Source organism: Camelus bactrianus, chromosome 11, assembly GCF_048773025.1.
Source record: "Camelus bactrianus isolate YW-2024 breed Bactrian camel chromosome 11, ASM4877302v1, whole genome shotgun sequence".
NCBI classification, from domain to species: domain Eukaryota; kingdom Metazoa; phylum Chordata; class Mammalia; order Artiodactyla; family Camelidae; genus Camelus; species Camelus bactrianus.
Window position 1 is genome coordinate 67,195,636 of NC_133549.1, and position 14,740 is coordinate 67,210,375.

The 14,740-nt window shown below is 51.7% G+C and overlaps 1 protein-coding gene across 4 annotated transcripts in view; it reads left to right on the forward strand.

Annotated features, from left to right (window-relative positions):
* Window positions 1–14,740, forward strand: part of SLC29A3 (solute carrier family 29 member 3) — a 41,011-nt gene that overhangs the window by 24,170 nt on the left and 2,101 nt on the right. For all 4 annotated transcript variants that reach the window (XM_010951640.3, XM_010951641.3, XM_045514211.2 and 1 more), the window contains 2 exons: window positions 6,516–6,742; window positions 11,673–11,835. In XM_010951640.3, coding sequence (XP_010949942.1) covers window positions 6,516–6,742; window positions 11,673–11,835 — 390 coding nt within the window. The remainder of the gene's footprint in view (window positions 1–6,515; window positions 6,743–11,672; window positions 11,836–14,740) is intronic.

The following is a 14,740-nucleotide window of genomic DNA, read 5'->3' on the forward strand; positions in this document are numbered from 1 at the left end:
GGGGTAACAGCCTGGGCTGCTTTGCCTGCTTTTCTCCTAAGCTATCATCAGCTGATAACCGTTATGACTCAGAAACCTGGGCATTTCTTGGGCAGAGCCTACTGAAACCTTGGGTCATTGGTGGCAAACCTGTTTTACCCAACTCTGCTCAGTTTGCAGTGACTGCCTGCATCTCTGCTTGAACAGGATTCTAAAGCAAGTCTGGCCTCAGGGAGTGTGCTGTGATTGATTAGTGATGTCTGCTCTGAGTCCAGAAGGAGAGAGGGCAGCACGTGTGCCTCATGTGTGCTAAGCCTGAGTAGACCAGTCTTTCCAAACATACTATGTTATAGGGTTATTGTAATTATCTGTTGTTGCACAAAAATGATCCCAAAGCACAGTGGCGTAAAACACTAACAATACTCAAAATCTCTCATGCTTCTGGGAGTCAGTGGGCTCAGCTGGCTACTCTGGCTGGATGCCTCTCATGCGGCTACAGACAGTTAAGGCCAGAGCTGCCAGGCCTCTGCAGGGCACCTGTCTCTGTCTGTCTCAGTCTCTTCCTTTCCCCTTGATCTCTCACAGTTTGGCCTCAGGTAGTAGGACTTTTCATATTGTGGCTGAAGAGCAGGTTCTCCAAGAGAGCAAGGCAGAAGCTACAAGGCTTTTGGAACCTAGTCTCTGCAGTCACTCCCTGTCCCTTCTGCCAAGGCAGTCCCCAAGCCACTCAGTTTCAAGGGGACATAGACTCCACCTTCCAACGGAAGGAATGTCAAAGAATTTGCATACCTCTTAAAACCAAAGTGCAGGCTGGAAGAGCAAGAGGAAGAGTGGTCTTATAACCTGGGGGCCGTAAGCCAGCTGCCTCTTTGCTCACACCTGTCCCTGCCTGCCCCCGCACTCAGGAGCTGCAGCCTCCAGAGGCCACGCCTAGAAGGAGGTGGGGAATGGAGCAGGGCCCGGGGTTCCCTCAGCACTGCCAGCCCCTGAGGGCAGAGCAGAGCCCCTGGCACTGACTTGGATGAGAAGGCATGAGGAAAGGAAGGGGCTGCAAGAGGAGGAGGATGAGGAAGAAGTGTCAGAGCCACGGCAGTGTGCAGCCACTTGGCCTCTCATGGCTCTCTCTCCTCCGCAGGCCCCTCTCATGGTCCTCTGTCCACTTGCTCTGCTGGCCGTGGGACGGGGGTTTGTCCAGCTGAGATAGCGCAGGCTCACATACATGAGAGCTCCTGCCTCCTTCTACATCTGGAGTCACTGTGGTGTAACAAAGGGGTAACGCCTGGTGAGCCCCTGATTATACCACTTAGGATGCACAGCAACCCAGGAGGGAGGCTGTGAGGTTACCTGTTTTCCAAGCGCAAGTTAGGCAATGTCCCAGGACCACAGGGCCAGTAAAGGGCGACCCTGCTGGGGTCTTACCCAGCACTGCCCCCTCTGCAGTCATGAGGTCCAGCGGGACAGGAGCCAGTGGGGACTGGGGATCAGCAGTGGCAGGGAAGGCTCAGCCTCAAGGCTCTGGCTGAATAATCTCTAATCATAGCAATTAGCACTCTGAGGACTCGTAGGCCTTGGAGGTATTCTCCTTTAATCGTCTAGCAGGCTAGAGCAGGAAATTTATTCTTCTGTTTTACTGTTAGGAAATCAGGCTGACAGAGGTGACCTGTCCAAGGTCATGTAGCCATTAAGAGGGTGGAGCCAGGATTGGAGCTGAGACCCTTCTCCTCCTACATCTGTGCTTAGAACCTCTGGGCCACCTGCCCCTCAGTTCTCCAGCTTTGCCCAGTCCTTCCCTGTAGCCAGAGCCTTGCCTCAGACCCTACAAGTGAGAGCCCGTCTCTGCCCTGGCTTTAGGGTACTGGAAAGAAAGAGGTGGTTAAGAAGGTCTGGGTCTGTCTACAGTGGGGACTGTGGGCCATCCGGCAGCTGCCCTCCCAAGGATGGCTGGGAGCTGTCTCTGAGGGCTCAGCATGACAGGGCATCCTCCAGAAGGGTCCAGCCCACCCCACCCCAGGGCCTGCCCTAGCCCTTTCCCCGCCCCAGGAGAGGGGCGAGGGCAATGTGGAAAATGCTCCCAGTCTGTTTCTGGGTTGTGGGAAGATGGCCTGGGGCTAAATTGTTTTTTATTTAACGTGTGAGATTGAAATGTCTCCTTTTCTCCTCTCCCGGAGAACCCTGGCTTTCTCTAACTGGCTCATCCATAATCGCCAAGTGTTTTATTATGTTAAATCTGTAGCATCATAAATACTTATGAGGAGGATTTACATTTTGGAGACTTATGAAGAAATCAGTCCCCTGGGGTCCTGAGCCCTCATGAGTGGAGTGTGGGGAGGGAGCTGACAGCCTGAGTACAGCTGGCAGCCCTCTCCAAGAATCTCATGTCACTGTGACCTGCCCCAGCATCCTGTCACCTCAGCCATCCCCCGCTATCCCTTGTCCCTGAGCAGAACCACCAACCCCAGGGTAGCACTTGTCTAGACTTTCCCTAAAATTGCAACAGTGTTACCACCCCCTGGGTCACTGTTGCCGCTCAGATGGGAGAGGCAGAGAGTAAGGCAGTGTACCCCCATCAGTGGATGTGAGACGGGCTTGGATGGGCACATTTCATAAAGCTTCACTAGCATTGAAAATAGCCCCAGGCAAGATCCTTGAGGGCCTGGAGCCCATGCTCAGAGGCTCCAGCCAAGAATGGGTTCTGCAGCTGCTAATTAGCAGGCAAAGAGGAGACCTGTGCAGGTGCGGGACCTCATGGGGAAGCAGAGGCAGAGTGGGGCACTGCGTTGCTTTTGTAATGCATTGGGTGTTTACCTCCTCCTCTCCCACTCAGCCCTCATCTCCCCGTCTTGGGGGTGCCTGGGTAAGAAGCCCCCCAGCTCTCGCCACGGCAGCTTTCCTGTTCGAGCAACTATTTACCTTTTTGTGACAGGCATAGGGGAGCTTCCATGATGCCAGCCACCTTCCTGGGGTGGCCTTTTTCTGCACTGCTTCTGTGAGGAGGTGGTGAGAGGCAGAGGCCATTCCCAAGGCTGGCTGGAATCTCTGCTGATGTTTACAGCTGTCGCCCTGCCATGCTGAGGGGGGCAAGAGGCAGAGAGCGACAGGGAGGTTGAGGCCCAGCGTGCACTGCTGATACCCCTTGCTTGTCAATTTGTGTGTCCAGCAGATACTTAACAGGTACCTGCCAGGCCCTGTGCCAGCCCTGGGGGTGGGAACGAGACAGGGCCCTGTCCTCACGGTGCTTCTCATGTCTCCTAGTCTGTCCTCAACCTTTTTCTTGCCCTGAGGAACTGCTAGAATTTTGGGGCATTTGTTCCCAGGCTCTCTCTCCACTTGAATTTTTTCAGATTTAGACTCATAAACTGGAAGAGACCTGAACATTCTCTTGTCCCACTGCTTCTTTTTCAGGATGAGGAACTGAGATTGAGAAAGGTCAAATATTTGCTTGGGGTCACACAGTGAATTGGTGGCAGGGTTGGCAGGGCTTCTACATCCTGACTCAGTCTCTGAGCCCCTGTGGCTCTTATCTTTGGGGTGCGTGGGGAAGCTCCAGCAGCTGGGAGAGTGGGGGGCACTGTATGATAGGCTTGAGTGTATAGGATCACCTAGAGCATCAGAGGTAAGGCCTGACTACCAGCCTCCAGGGCACCTGGTGTGCACTTAAAATCGATACTCTGGTCCCCCTGGGGTCTAGGTGCTCCACCTGGCTGCCCACCAGCTCCTGCCCAGGCTGAGGCCCCTGCAGACCCTAGGAAGTTATGTCTTGCTGTGAAGTTCCTCAGAAACAGACCCTGGAACAAGAATTCAAGTGCAAGTAGTTTATTTGGGAGGCCAAGGTAGGAGAGTGGGGAGACCAAGAAGGAATGGCAGCCAATAAAGGATGCATTATCAAGCCAGCTCCCACAGAAGGTGGCCCAGCTTCACCTGCCCAGAACTCTGGCTGCCAATGTGGAACACACACCCAAGGAGGATGGAGCTGGGTATTTATCCACCCACTTCCCCAGCATTGGTTGAACGCTGCTCTTGGGAAGTATTGATTACCCGTCACTTGCAGCCTGCTTCCTGGTAAGAGGGGAGGGCATGTGGGCAGGGCACCCATAGCCCGGAGGTGGAGTTTCCGACCATGTCACTCCCTACCTGGAAACCCTGATGTGCCTCTTTGTGTTGAGTGGCACTCTTGGTAACAAGTAAAAGAGACACAAAAAGGATATTCTCATTCTTTCCCTGGAAAGTTAAAGTCAGGCCTGCCTTCATAATTGGATCTAGGGGAGTGCAAACATTCCCCAGGGCTCTCCTCACCCACTCTCCCTGGGCTCTGTGTGCATCTGCCTGGCTTCATCCCTAATGTGGCCTCTCCCCATGCAGCTGGCCAGCTGGTGACCAGCAGCCCCCGACACAGTCATAGCAGATTGCCAGCTTCTCTCCACCTTTGAGTCCAGGGACGACCCTGCCTGGGTCACATGCTAATCCCTAATCCAGTCCAGTGGCCAGTGGCGTGGGACACTCTGATCACCCCAGACTGGGCCACGTGCCCTCATTTGTGGCTGGATTGGTGTGGACAATATGACTGGCCACCTCCGCAGGACAACTTGGCATGGAAGGAGTGCTCCTGAGGGGCGGGATGCTGGTAGACAAAGACTGCATGCCCACTCCACACCTCACCCTGAGCATCAAGTCTTGGCGTTTACCAGGTGGACAAGGCCCTCCAGGGCAGGGCTCTGTGTCTGTCCAGCCTCCTCCACTCCAATCTCACCTGCAGCCAGAGTCCATTTCAATTCCCTGAATGTGCTACGCTCTCTCTCACAAGATATGTGCACTTAGATCCAGACACATCTTACACTACAGCTTAAGTATCGCCTCCAAAAAGCCTATGAGATGCTCAGGGTGGGTTTTGTGCCCCTCAAATATGTCCAGGATGTGCTGTGGCCCTGCTGATGGAGCACTTTGCACACTGGAACAAAATACTTGTTCATCTGTCCTGTGTTCCAGATGTCCTGTGTCCCAGGTGTCCAGCACAGTGCTGGACACACAGTAGTTTGGCCATCCATTTGTGGAATAAACACACCAGAGAGGAGGCGTGTTAGCAGACAGCCATGCGCTGGGGCTCAGCAGACCTGGGTCCACATCCCAGCTCCCCACGGACTCACACCACAACCTTGAACTATCCCTTCACTTGGGCTTCCTTCTACCCCTGACAAAGCAGAGGCAGCACTGGCTCTCCCTTCAGCCAAGGATTGGAAGGAAACTCAAATAGCCTGGGGCCACAAAAGCACTTCAAAAAAATTCTTTCTTGCCTTTCATGCTCATCATTTCGCACCTATTTATGTACCTATTATTTCTTTCTACCTTTCAGGTCTTTCCTTTTCATCCAAAGGAAGTGTGTATATAACTAATCTGGCTTTTCTCCTAGCCCTCACCCACTGGTTAGCAGGAAACTTAACAAAACATCCAATCCGGTTTAAAGCTTAGTCTAATCTGATGATTTAAACAGCCCCTTCAAATGATGTTCTCTCTCCCTGGAATAAAAATTCAGTTTCTCAGAGAGCCAGGCTTCCCTGCTTCTGCCTGCAGTCAGTGTCTTGGCGGGTTGGGGGCTGGGAGGGGTGTACGCACATGCAGAAGTGGAGTAGGGATTGGGGGCTGGCTTTGGGCTGCACGAGCTTAGCATCAGCTGCTGTCCATGACAATTGAGACCATCACAGGGGCATCCTTCTGCCCTGGCCTCCTGTTCTGGACCACCTAGATTTCTTTCATTCCAGGGGAGGGAGTAGACTGTCACTCTGAGAACACAGACTGCAGTCAGACCTCCTGGGTTCACAGCTGACTGACCTTGAGCAAGTTCCTTAGCCTCCCTGAGCCCGGTTTCCTTATCTATATATGTGGGATAGGTAAGAATACCTATTTTGTAGAGCTGGTGTGAGAGTTCAATGAGTTAGCATTTAGAAAACACTTAGAAGAGTACTTGGCACAAATTAAGTGCTGTCTGAGTGTGTGCTGTGGTAACAGTGACGACAGGGCGATGACTTTCTTCCGTTCTCCCTCCTCTCCTCCCCCTACTGCTGAGTCTGGGGGGAAGGAGGCCCAGTGGGTGGTTGCTCTGTTTAACACTAGACAAAGCCAGTGGGAGCTCAGCCCTGTGGCAGGAGAACCAGGGGTCTTGCCTCAAGAACCCTCATGTCCTGTCTTTGAACCTTACAGCAAGATGGAAAGAAGCAGCATCCAACAGCATTTGCCCTGAGCTGAGCACTGCTCCCTGGCTCTATATCCTCCCCTCCGGAGACCCTCACAACCACCCCTTCAGGGAGATAGATTCTCCTTTCTGTTGTACAGATGTAGAGGCTGAAACCAGAGTGATTGAGTTGCTTATCCAAGGCCACACAGCCTGAGAGCTCAGAAGGCAGGATTCAGCCCCAGGCCTCCTGACTGCATAGTGGACGGTCCCAGCTACTGAGCACACCTGCATCACTTAAGAATGTTCACCAACCCCGGCCTGGCATGATGCCCAAGGGAGTCTCTAACCACTTCCAGTATCCTCACTTTAGGGTTCCAATTCATGTCCGTGTGCTGGCCTCGCTGACTGTCATGCTGGCCATCTTCGTGGTGATGACTGTGCTGGTGAAGGTGGACACCTCCTCCTGGACCCACAGCTTCTTTGCTGTCACCATCATCTGCATGGCGATCCTCAGTGGCACCTCCATCATCTTCAGTAGCAGTGTCTTCGGCATGACTGGCTCCTTCCCTATGAGGAATTCCCAGGCTCTGATATCAGGTGAGAGCTGGGGTCCAGACAGCTTATCAGGTCTGTCCACCTTGGAGTCATTGAAAGGAGACAGAGGTGAGCATGTGGTAGCCCTTCCAGAAAAGAAAATGAGTGTTAGGCGTGTCTCCCTGATCAATTATTGTGTAGCAAAGCACCCCAATACTTAGTGGCTTAGAAAAGTAACAGTCATTTCTTTTGCTCACAAATCTGCAGTTTACTGGAGTTGGCGGGGCCAGTTCTCCTCTGCTCCACGAGGTGTCTGTCAGGATAGCTCACCTAGGGCTGGAGGACCCACTTTCAAGATGGCATGCTCACCTGGCTGGAAAGGGGGTGTGGGCTGTTGGCTGGAAACTTAGCCAGGGGTGGGGCTGGGGCCCAGGTTCCTCTCCATGTGGACCTCACCATGGCCACTTGGGCTTCCCCATGGCATGGTGTCTGGGTCGCAAGAACCAGCATCCCAAGAGACCCAGGCAGAAGCATTATTTCCTTTGATGACTTAGCTGTGAAAGACATTTAGGGTCACTTCCACTATAGTTGTAAGTCCACCTGGATTCAAGGAGAGAAAACACAGACCACCACGTCTCAGTGGGTGGGTATGAAAATCATACTGTGAAAAGAGCAGGTGGGAGGGGACACGTAGCTACAGCTGCTTTTGGAAAATACAATCTGCCTACCAAGTGCATTTCCTGAACCAGTGTTCCTCTCTTTCCTCCCCTCCCCCCCCACCTTTCTCCTGTCCCCTCCCCTTCTCTTTATTTTTCCTTTCCCTGACCTTGTCCCTCTTCTTTTCTCCTTCTTTCCCCTCTTCTGCTTTCTGTCTTTTCTTCCTCTCTAATTTTATAGAAGATCAACTATGTGTTGGAGATTCAAAGATGACAAGACTCAGCCTCCCAGGAGCTGATAGCCTAGTAATAAACTCCTCCATTACCCTGAACTTTGGCATTTTATGGGGGTGCCGATGTGTGACTTGGGTCAGCTCCTTTAACTGAAATTTTAATGCTAACCTGTCTGTTGTCTTGACCTTAGCAGTTCTGTTCTCTGACACAGATGTCTCAACAAGATAAAAGCGAGCTGGTCAGTAAGAATCTGGGCTTTCCCAGGAGACCACCACCCCTTAAAAAAAGACTCAGCTGCTCTGTTCAGTGTCTCTGCATATCTGTGTTGTGTGCAGGAGTGCTGTAAGCATTTGCCCACTTGAGAAGAATTTTGCAAAGAATCTGCTCTGTGCCCATTAATTGCTAATGAAAAGTAGTATGTGACAGGGATGACAAACACTAAAAGTGTATATCCCCTCCCCATTCCCACAGCAGTGCCAGACATCACTAATTGATCTGTATCTTTCCTCCTAAGCTTCTAAATCCTTCTCAGCATAGCCCTGGAGACAGTTATTATCAACAGAGCAGAGTTCAGATTTGAGCTCAAATCTGTTTGACATTTTTGATATAAGATTGGGCTTCTGGCTATATCCTAGGAGAAAACCTTTGGGCCTAAAATAAAATAAAAGTGGACTCATTGCTAAGTTTCCTGAGTACAATCCACATGCCCCTAGCAAAGCTTCAAGAAGGGCATGCCTAGGCTGAGGGAAGTGGCCACCAAACATTGGATTTAATCTCCTCTGTTACCCTGATCTCAGAGAGAAGTTCTTTCCCCTCATCTCCCTCCATCCTGCTGGAGGATGTATTTTTCAGTATAACAACCTTGCTGGCTACCTCTCCAGGAGTCAGTGACCAAACACACCGTTTATGTTGGCAAGGGGCCCTTCACGTTCATCTGGCCTCCCTCGAATCTTCCAGAGGAGACTTCTGTGACTTTAAGAAAGTCCATTTTTGAAAAAGTGGAGAAATCTAGTCCTCACACTTCAGTGTTAATTACCCTGGGTCCTAAGCCCTCGTCATCAGTGAGTGCAGTCCCCAGTGGGTGCCCACCACCCTGGAAGATCCGAGGTGCCTTGATCTCCCACTGGCCCCAGCGACACCCACCAACCCCCGTTGTTTTCTGTCCAGAGGAGCCCATCTGTGAATTCTGTGTGTGGAGGCATCTGAGGAACAATTCATTTGTTTTGTACTGGTGTTTTTTTAAGCCCCTTATTTGCATATATTTCCATAACTGATGAGATAAAAGTAGGGAGTCATGAAGGATGAGCTCCCGGAGGCCTGGTTTGTTGTTGATGATAATATTGTAAATTCTCTACAAGTTGGGAAGAGAGAGAGGAAAATCAATAGGCAGTGATGCTAAGATCTCTTCCCTGGGGCAGCGGGGGAATGTCTTACTGAGTTTAACTGCAGTTCTTACAAAACACCCAGGTGGGGATTACAGCTTCTCAGAAGTTGGCACCCTCTTGGCAAAGGGTTTACCCTGTTGTTGCTGCTTTGATGTAGGAAGGACAGAAATATCCAAACACCTCATTGGGAATCTGAGAAGATTTATATGGCACTTCTCAGTGCCAAGCACTATTCTACTTTACATGTAATGATCCTTTTAATCTTCGTATCAGCCCTAGGAGGTTGGTCTTAACATCCCCATTGTACAGATGAGGAAATGGAGGCACAGAGAGGTTAAGTGACTTGCTGAAGGTCACACAGCTAGAAGTGCAAAAGCCAGGATTGGCCTCAGATGTTTTGATTCTAGGGTCTATGTTCTTAATCACTATGCTAACTTTCATATCTTTGCCCTCCCTTCAAATCCCAACCTCCAGTCCCACCCAGGCTAATAGAACTCATATGGAGAAGATTGGGGAGCAAAGGGCCATGGGCCGTTCCCTGCAGAGCCACAGAGATGTCGGGCAGAGTGTGGGTGAGGCAGTGAGGAGGGGCTTCATGGTGGGCGAGGGCCTGAACTGTCCCTCTCCGCCTTCTGCTCCAGCAACACTGGGCAGAAAAGTGGTGCCTGGTCAGAGCTGCCACGCAATGACAAAGCAGTTCATACCCCCATGGACCAGTTTGCTGTTTGCAGTCAGTGGCCTTCTTACCTCTTGGAAAATCAATATCCTGATCCTCTAATGCAGGCAAATCCATCCATGCAGCCAACTAACCCTGTATTCACCAGGCACTTACTGTGTTGATCCCAGTGGACTTTCCACATATTCAGTGTTTTTTTCCGCTCACTGTCTCCATTTCCATCCCATTACAGTCTCATGGGGAGAGGGGATAGGACAAGTGTTAGCCCCATCTTCCAGGAAGATAAACAGAGGCAGAGAGGAGTAATGATCTGCTCACATGTGTACCATGTGTAAGCTTTGACTCAAGGCCAGCACCACTTGACTACCCACAGTTGTCAGGGTTCAACAGAGAAGAAAGACAGCTCTGCTTCCCAGAAGTGACTGTGTGATTGTGGCAAAGAAGGGGGCCGGCACCCCAATCCCAAGAGATCATTTACAAAGAGGAACTAAAGGCCATGGAGCTAGTTCCTGGGGAGCAGTTGCTCTACCACTTGTTTTGTGGTGGCTCCCACACCCCTAAAAGTCCTGTGGAGGTCCAGGAGGCGGTGTCCCTCCCAGGACAGAACAGTGTGTGTGCCATGCTCCCTAAGGGCATCATCCAATATGGCATCTTAGAACTTGCCTGGAAGAGCATGCCCCAAGCTGATTGACACCTCACCAGGAATTGCCCTTCATCATTGCTCCTAACCCGTAATTTGGGACTGGAGGGACAGGACTTTTCATTCTCACCTGGAGAAAGGCCTTGTCACCAGAATCTAGCCCTTTATCCCCACACGGAGGTAGGGCCATGCCAAAGCCCTTTCCCTACCCAGCTCCAGAAACCAGCTTTTATATGTGGAATAAAAGGTAGGTTCTCATTAAAAAAAAAAAAAGCAGCTAGCATTTGTTGAATGCCCACTATGTGCTGGGCCCTTTCTGAACATCATCTCAGTCCTGAAAGCAGCTACGCCAGGCAGGTGTCATTGTCCCAAATTTATTGATGAGCAAACTGTGGTCCCAAGAAGTCACATTAGCCCCCAGGTCACAAGAGCAAGTGGCAGAGTCAGGTGTCAGATGTACATCTGTTTGGCTCCTGGCCCCATGGGTCCGCTCGGCTAGGTTGTGCTGCCTCCTCTATTAAGTAGCAGAGAAAGGTGTGGTGTCACATGGGCCACGTGTCAAAGCCATTGGCAGAAGAACACATGCCATGTGGTGGGACAGTTGCATGCATGGGAGCGTGTGTATGGATGCAAGAGTGTACGATAGCGTGGTGTGAGCATATATGAGTATGTGTATGTGTGAGAGTGTGTGGTAGTGTATGTGTGTGTGATAGGGTATGTGTGCAAGCATGTGAACTTGTATAAGAGTGTGTGATAGCATGCTGTGTGAGTATATGAGCATGTGTATGTGTGTGAGTCTGGGTGTGTGCACGTGCGTGCACATGGGTACGGTGCCACATCTGCTGTGGGGTACAAGGTAAGCTCCGCGAGCTCCTGGGTGGACAGCACAGGGGTTTCTAGCTGGGAAGGACACCCCGGATCGCCAGCCTCGCTCGGAGGCAGCGGCAGGGCCATGCTAGGACAGGCCCTGAGCCTCTTTCCACGGTAGGTGGTGGGTGGTTCGGGCTGAGAGCAGGGAAAGCCCCTCTGAGATGTCTGGCCCTGGAATCTAAAATGCCTGACCCACCAGGGGGCAGTAAAGAGAGATGGAAGGTCAAGGGTCAGAGGTGAAACCCGGAAGCAGTTGGAACCTTGGAGGCCACTTGCCGCCTCAGGCAGCAGCCTCTTGCCAGCCCAACAGGGAGGAGCTGGGCTCGGGACACCCTTGTCGGGTCAGAAAGCTCAGGGCTGCCGGACCACTCGGTGTCTGCCAAGGCCTCAGGGTGCTGTGAGGCCTGCGGCGTTTTTCTCAGCATGGAGAACTTTTATTTTGGTTCTGTGAAGCCCGAGCAGAGAGGGCAGGCCTGAGACTAGGGAGGCCGGCCCCGGCCTGACCGCGTGTGGTGTCCCACGCTCTCCGCAGGAGGAGCCATGGGGGGCACCGTCAGCGCCGTGGCCTCGCTGCTGGACCTGGCGGCGTCCAGCGACGTGACGGACAGCGCCCTGGCCTTCTTCCTGACGGCGGACGTCTTCCTGGCGCTCTGCGTCGGGCTCTACCTGCTGCTGCCGCGGCTGGAGTACGCCAGGTGAGGCCCGCCGCTCGCTGTCCCCGTCCCTCGCGTTCTGTGGAAGCTGTACCTTTATACCATCTACGCGCGGTCTTCTGGCCTCTAATTAGAGGTCGTGTTTGTTTCCTGGTTTGCTGCCATCTCCCTGCTGGAAGGTGATTCCCCCTGAGGGCAGAAACTGTGCATTTTGTTTGCTGCTGTATCTGCTGTACCCCTGCCTCAGGCTGTGCCTGGCTCCTGGTAGTCGCCCAGCAGGTTGGCTGGGCTGGTGGGTGTGAGAAGTGGGCTTTGTGCCGCAGCCCCAAGCGACTGGGGTCTGCATGTTTTCCATGACAGAGGGCAGGTGGCCGAGGTAGGACCTGAGGCCCCATAATGGTGAGTAGTAGTTCCTTGCTCTGCGCTCAGCCCAGCCTGAGGGGATGTCGCTCTTTTAAAGCTTACACACCTGTTCCTTGTCAGGGGCAGCACTGTGACTTGTCATGACTTCCCACCACTTGCGAGAAAACCCAGCTCAGAGAGGTTGACATACTTGCCTGAGTCCCACAGCCCATCCACAGCAGAATCAGGATTTGAGCCCAACTCCAAACTTGGGTTTTTAACTCCTGTCTCTCGGGGCCTCTCTCTACCCTGCAGGATCTCTTGCCTTAGCCTCTCTCCTGTTTTCTCTCTCTCCTTCCTCCTTTTTCTTTCTTGCTTCCTCCTTTTTCTTTCTTGCTTCCTCCTTTTTCTTTCTTGCTTCCTCCTGCTCTTGAAAAAACAACCCTTGACTTGTTCTTGCATGTTATTCTTTTCAGTGCCTGTTCATATCCATTGTCTTATTTGATGTGGGAAAGGCAGGCATTATCTCCCCCATTTTGCAGGTGAAGAAACTGAGACAGAGAAGGCCTGGTGATTGGCCTGTGGTCCCATGTGTGCCAGCGGGTCCTGGCTCTGCCCACCCCACGGGGGCTTGTTTGGTGTGTTGGCACTGAGCTAAGCAGTTGATGCGTACATTTTTTTCACTTAAGCTGTATGACAATCTTGTGCAGTTTTTACTGTATTTTCCCATTTTATCGATGAGGAAACTGAGGCTTTGGAGCATTAACAGATATGCCCAGGTTGCTCACCTGCTGAGTCATAGGCAGGCGTTGGAACCCAGTGCTGTTTCCACTGCATCATGCTGCATCCCTGGCTTGCGACAGCCAGGTCCTTCCTCACCACTCATTCCTCCTGTTCCTGTGAGAGTTGCCTTGTTAATCCCGAGTCCCCTGCCTTCACCAGAACCCCAACTCTGCTGGGGCAGGTTGCTCTCCCCAGTTAGAGGATTGTTGTAACTTCAGCTGGCCTCCGTGACCTTGGGGGGATAAAAGGGGACGGAGTGATGATACCGTGTTCCCACTACCAAGGTGGCTACAGACCCACGCGCCTGCCTGTCCCCTCCCCTGCCCCTTCAGGGCTGTCATCAGAAACTGCCCAGTTGTGCTGCAGGATAATGTCCCTGTGATTCACGGTCCCCCCACCCCACCCCAGATACTGCCTGGCACCGTGTCAATGTTGATTAAATTATTCTGAGTCACTGAATAAACAGTAGGCAGAAGGTTCCCAGCACTTCTGTTGTTTCCCTGTGTCCTGTTTCAGAGAGCCTCACACAAGCTCTTTCTGGTGGGGTGGCCAACCTTCCTTGTTTGCCTGGGACTGAGGGGCTTTCACTGCTAAAACCAGAACAGGTTCACCCTAGCTTTTGGTCTCATTGAGCAGGCCAGAATCCTTTCCAGATGAGCATGTGAGAGAGAGAACACCCAGGGCTCTGCCAGCCCATGGAAGTTTCTATTTCTTTGTTGAGTAACACCTTGGTCAAGATTTCTGGGTTTACAGAGACTCATCTGAGGACGGAGCTTTGCAGCTGTGCTCCCAGAGCTGCTCATACTAAATCTTACTGAAAAGGTAGCCACAGGTGCTGCACCCAGGAGGGCTAGACTGGGCTTCCCCAGCCCACTCAGGACAAACTGAGCCTCATGTAGTTTTGGAGGCTGCTGACTACAGTAGGGTGAGATGGGACAGTTAGATGTGGAAGAACTTATGAGGAAGAGCTTCGACCAGAGGAACTTGGTGGGGAGCTTCCTCAGGGCAGTCTAAGGCAAGAACCTAATGCCGAGCAGAAAGGGAAGTAAGATAGTCCTTTCCTTAAATAGTGATGGGGAAGGTTCAAGGCCCAGCTCAGCATCACATGGAAAAGTAATACTGGGGAGGAATCCTCCCACTGAGTCACATGTTAGCAATCTGTAGGCTTTTAGGATGGGAGGACTGGCAGGGTTCTTAGAAGCTTACAGCTACAGAACCCCTCCATTTTATAGAGGAGGAAACTGAGGCCCTAAGAGAGGAGTACCATGCTTAAGGTCACAGGGAGAGGCAGAAGTAGGGCTGAAACCAGAACTGATATCACCTACCTACAGTTCTCTCCCTCCCCACGTCAAGTCTTCTGCTTGAAGTATGTTAATACAGTTAGCTTACGTCTCCTGGTTTTTAGGCGCCCAAGGCTCAGGTCACACAGCAAGGCAGAGATCCAGGCTTTTCAACTTTGGTCAGAGTAGCAGAAATTGAAAAAAGCTGATCATATTCAGTGTTGAGGATATTGGGGAAGAGACACTTGTATAGGCTTATCAGCTCTTTCAACAATTATGTTTTGGAGGGTTATTCCGTGACTGGAGATTTAGCTGAAAACAGCTAAACATGTCCTTGCCCCAAGGAGCTGTCCTCTGTTGAAGGAGACAGATGATAAACCAGTCACCTAACACAATGATTATAAATTATGGCCAGTTCTTTGAAAGAAACAGCTCCCTTCATGGAGATTGAAGGGTCAGGTTACTTTAGTTAGGGTGGGTAGGTGGTACAGAGCAGAGATAAATTGGTTCTACCTACTGTAGAGCAGTTTATCAATATCTAT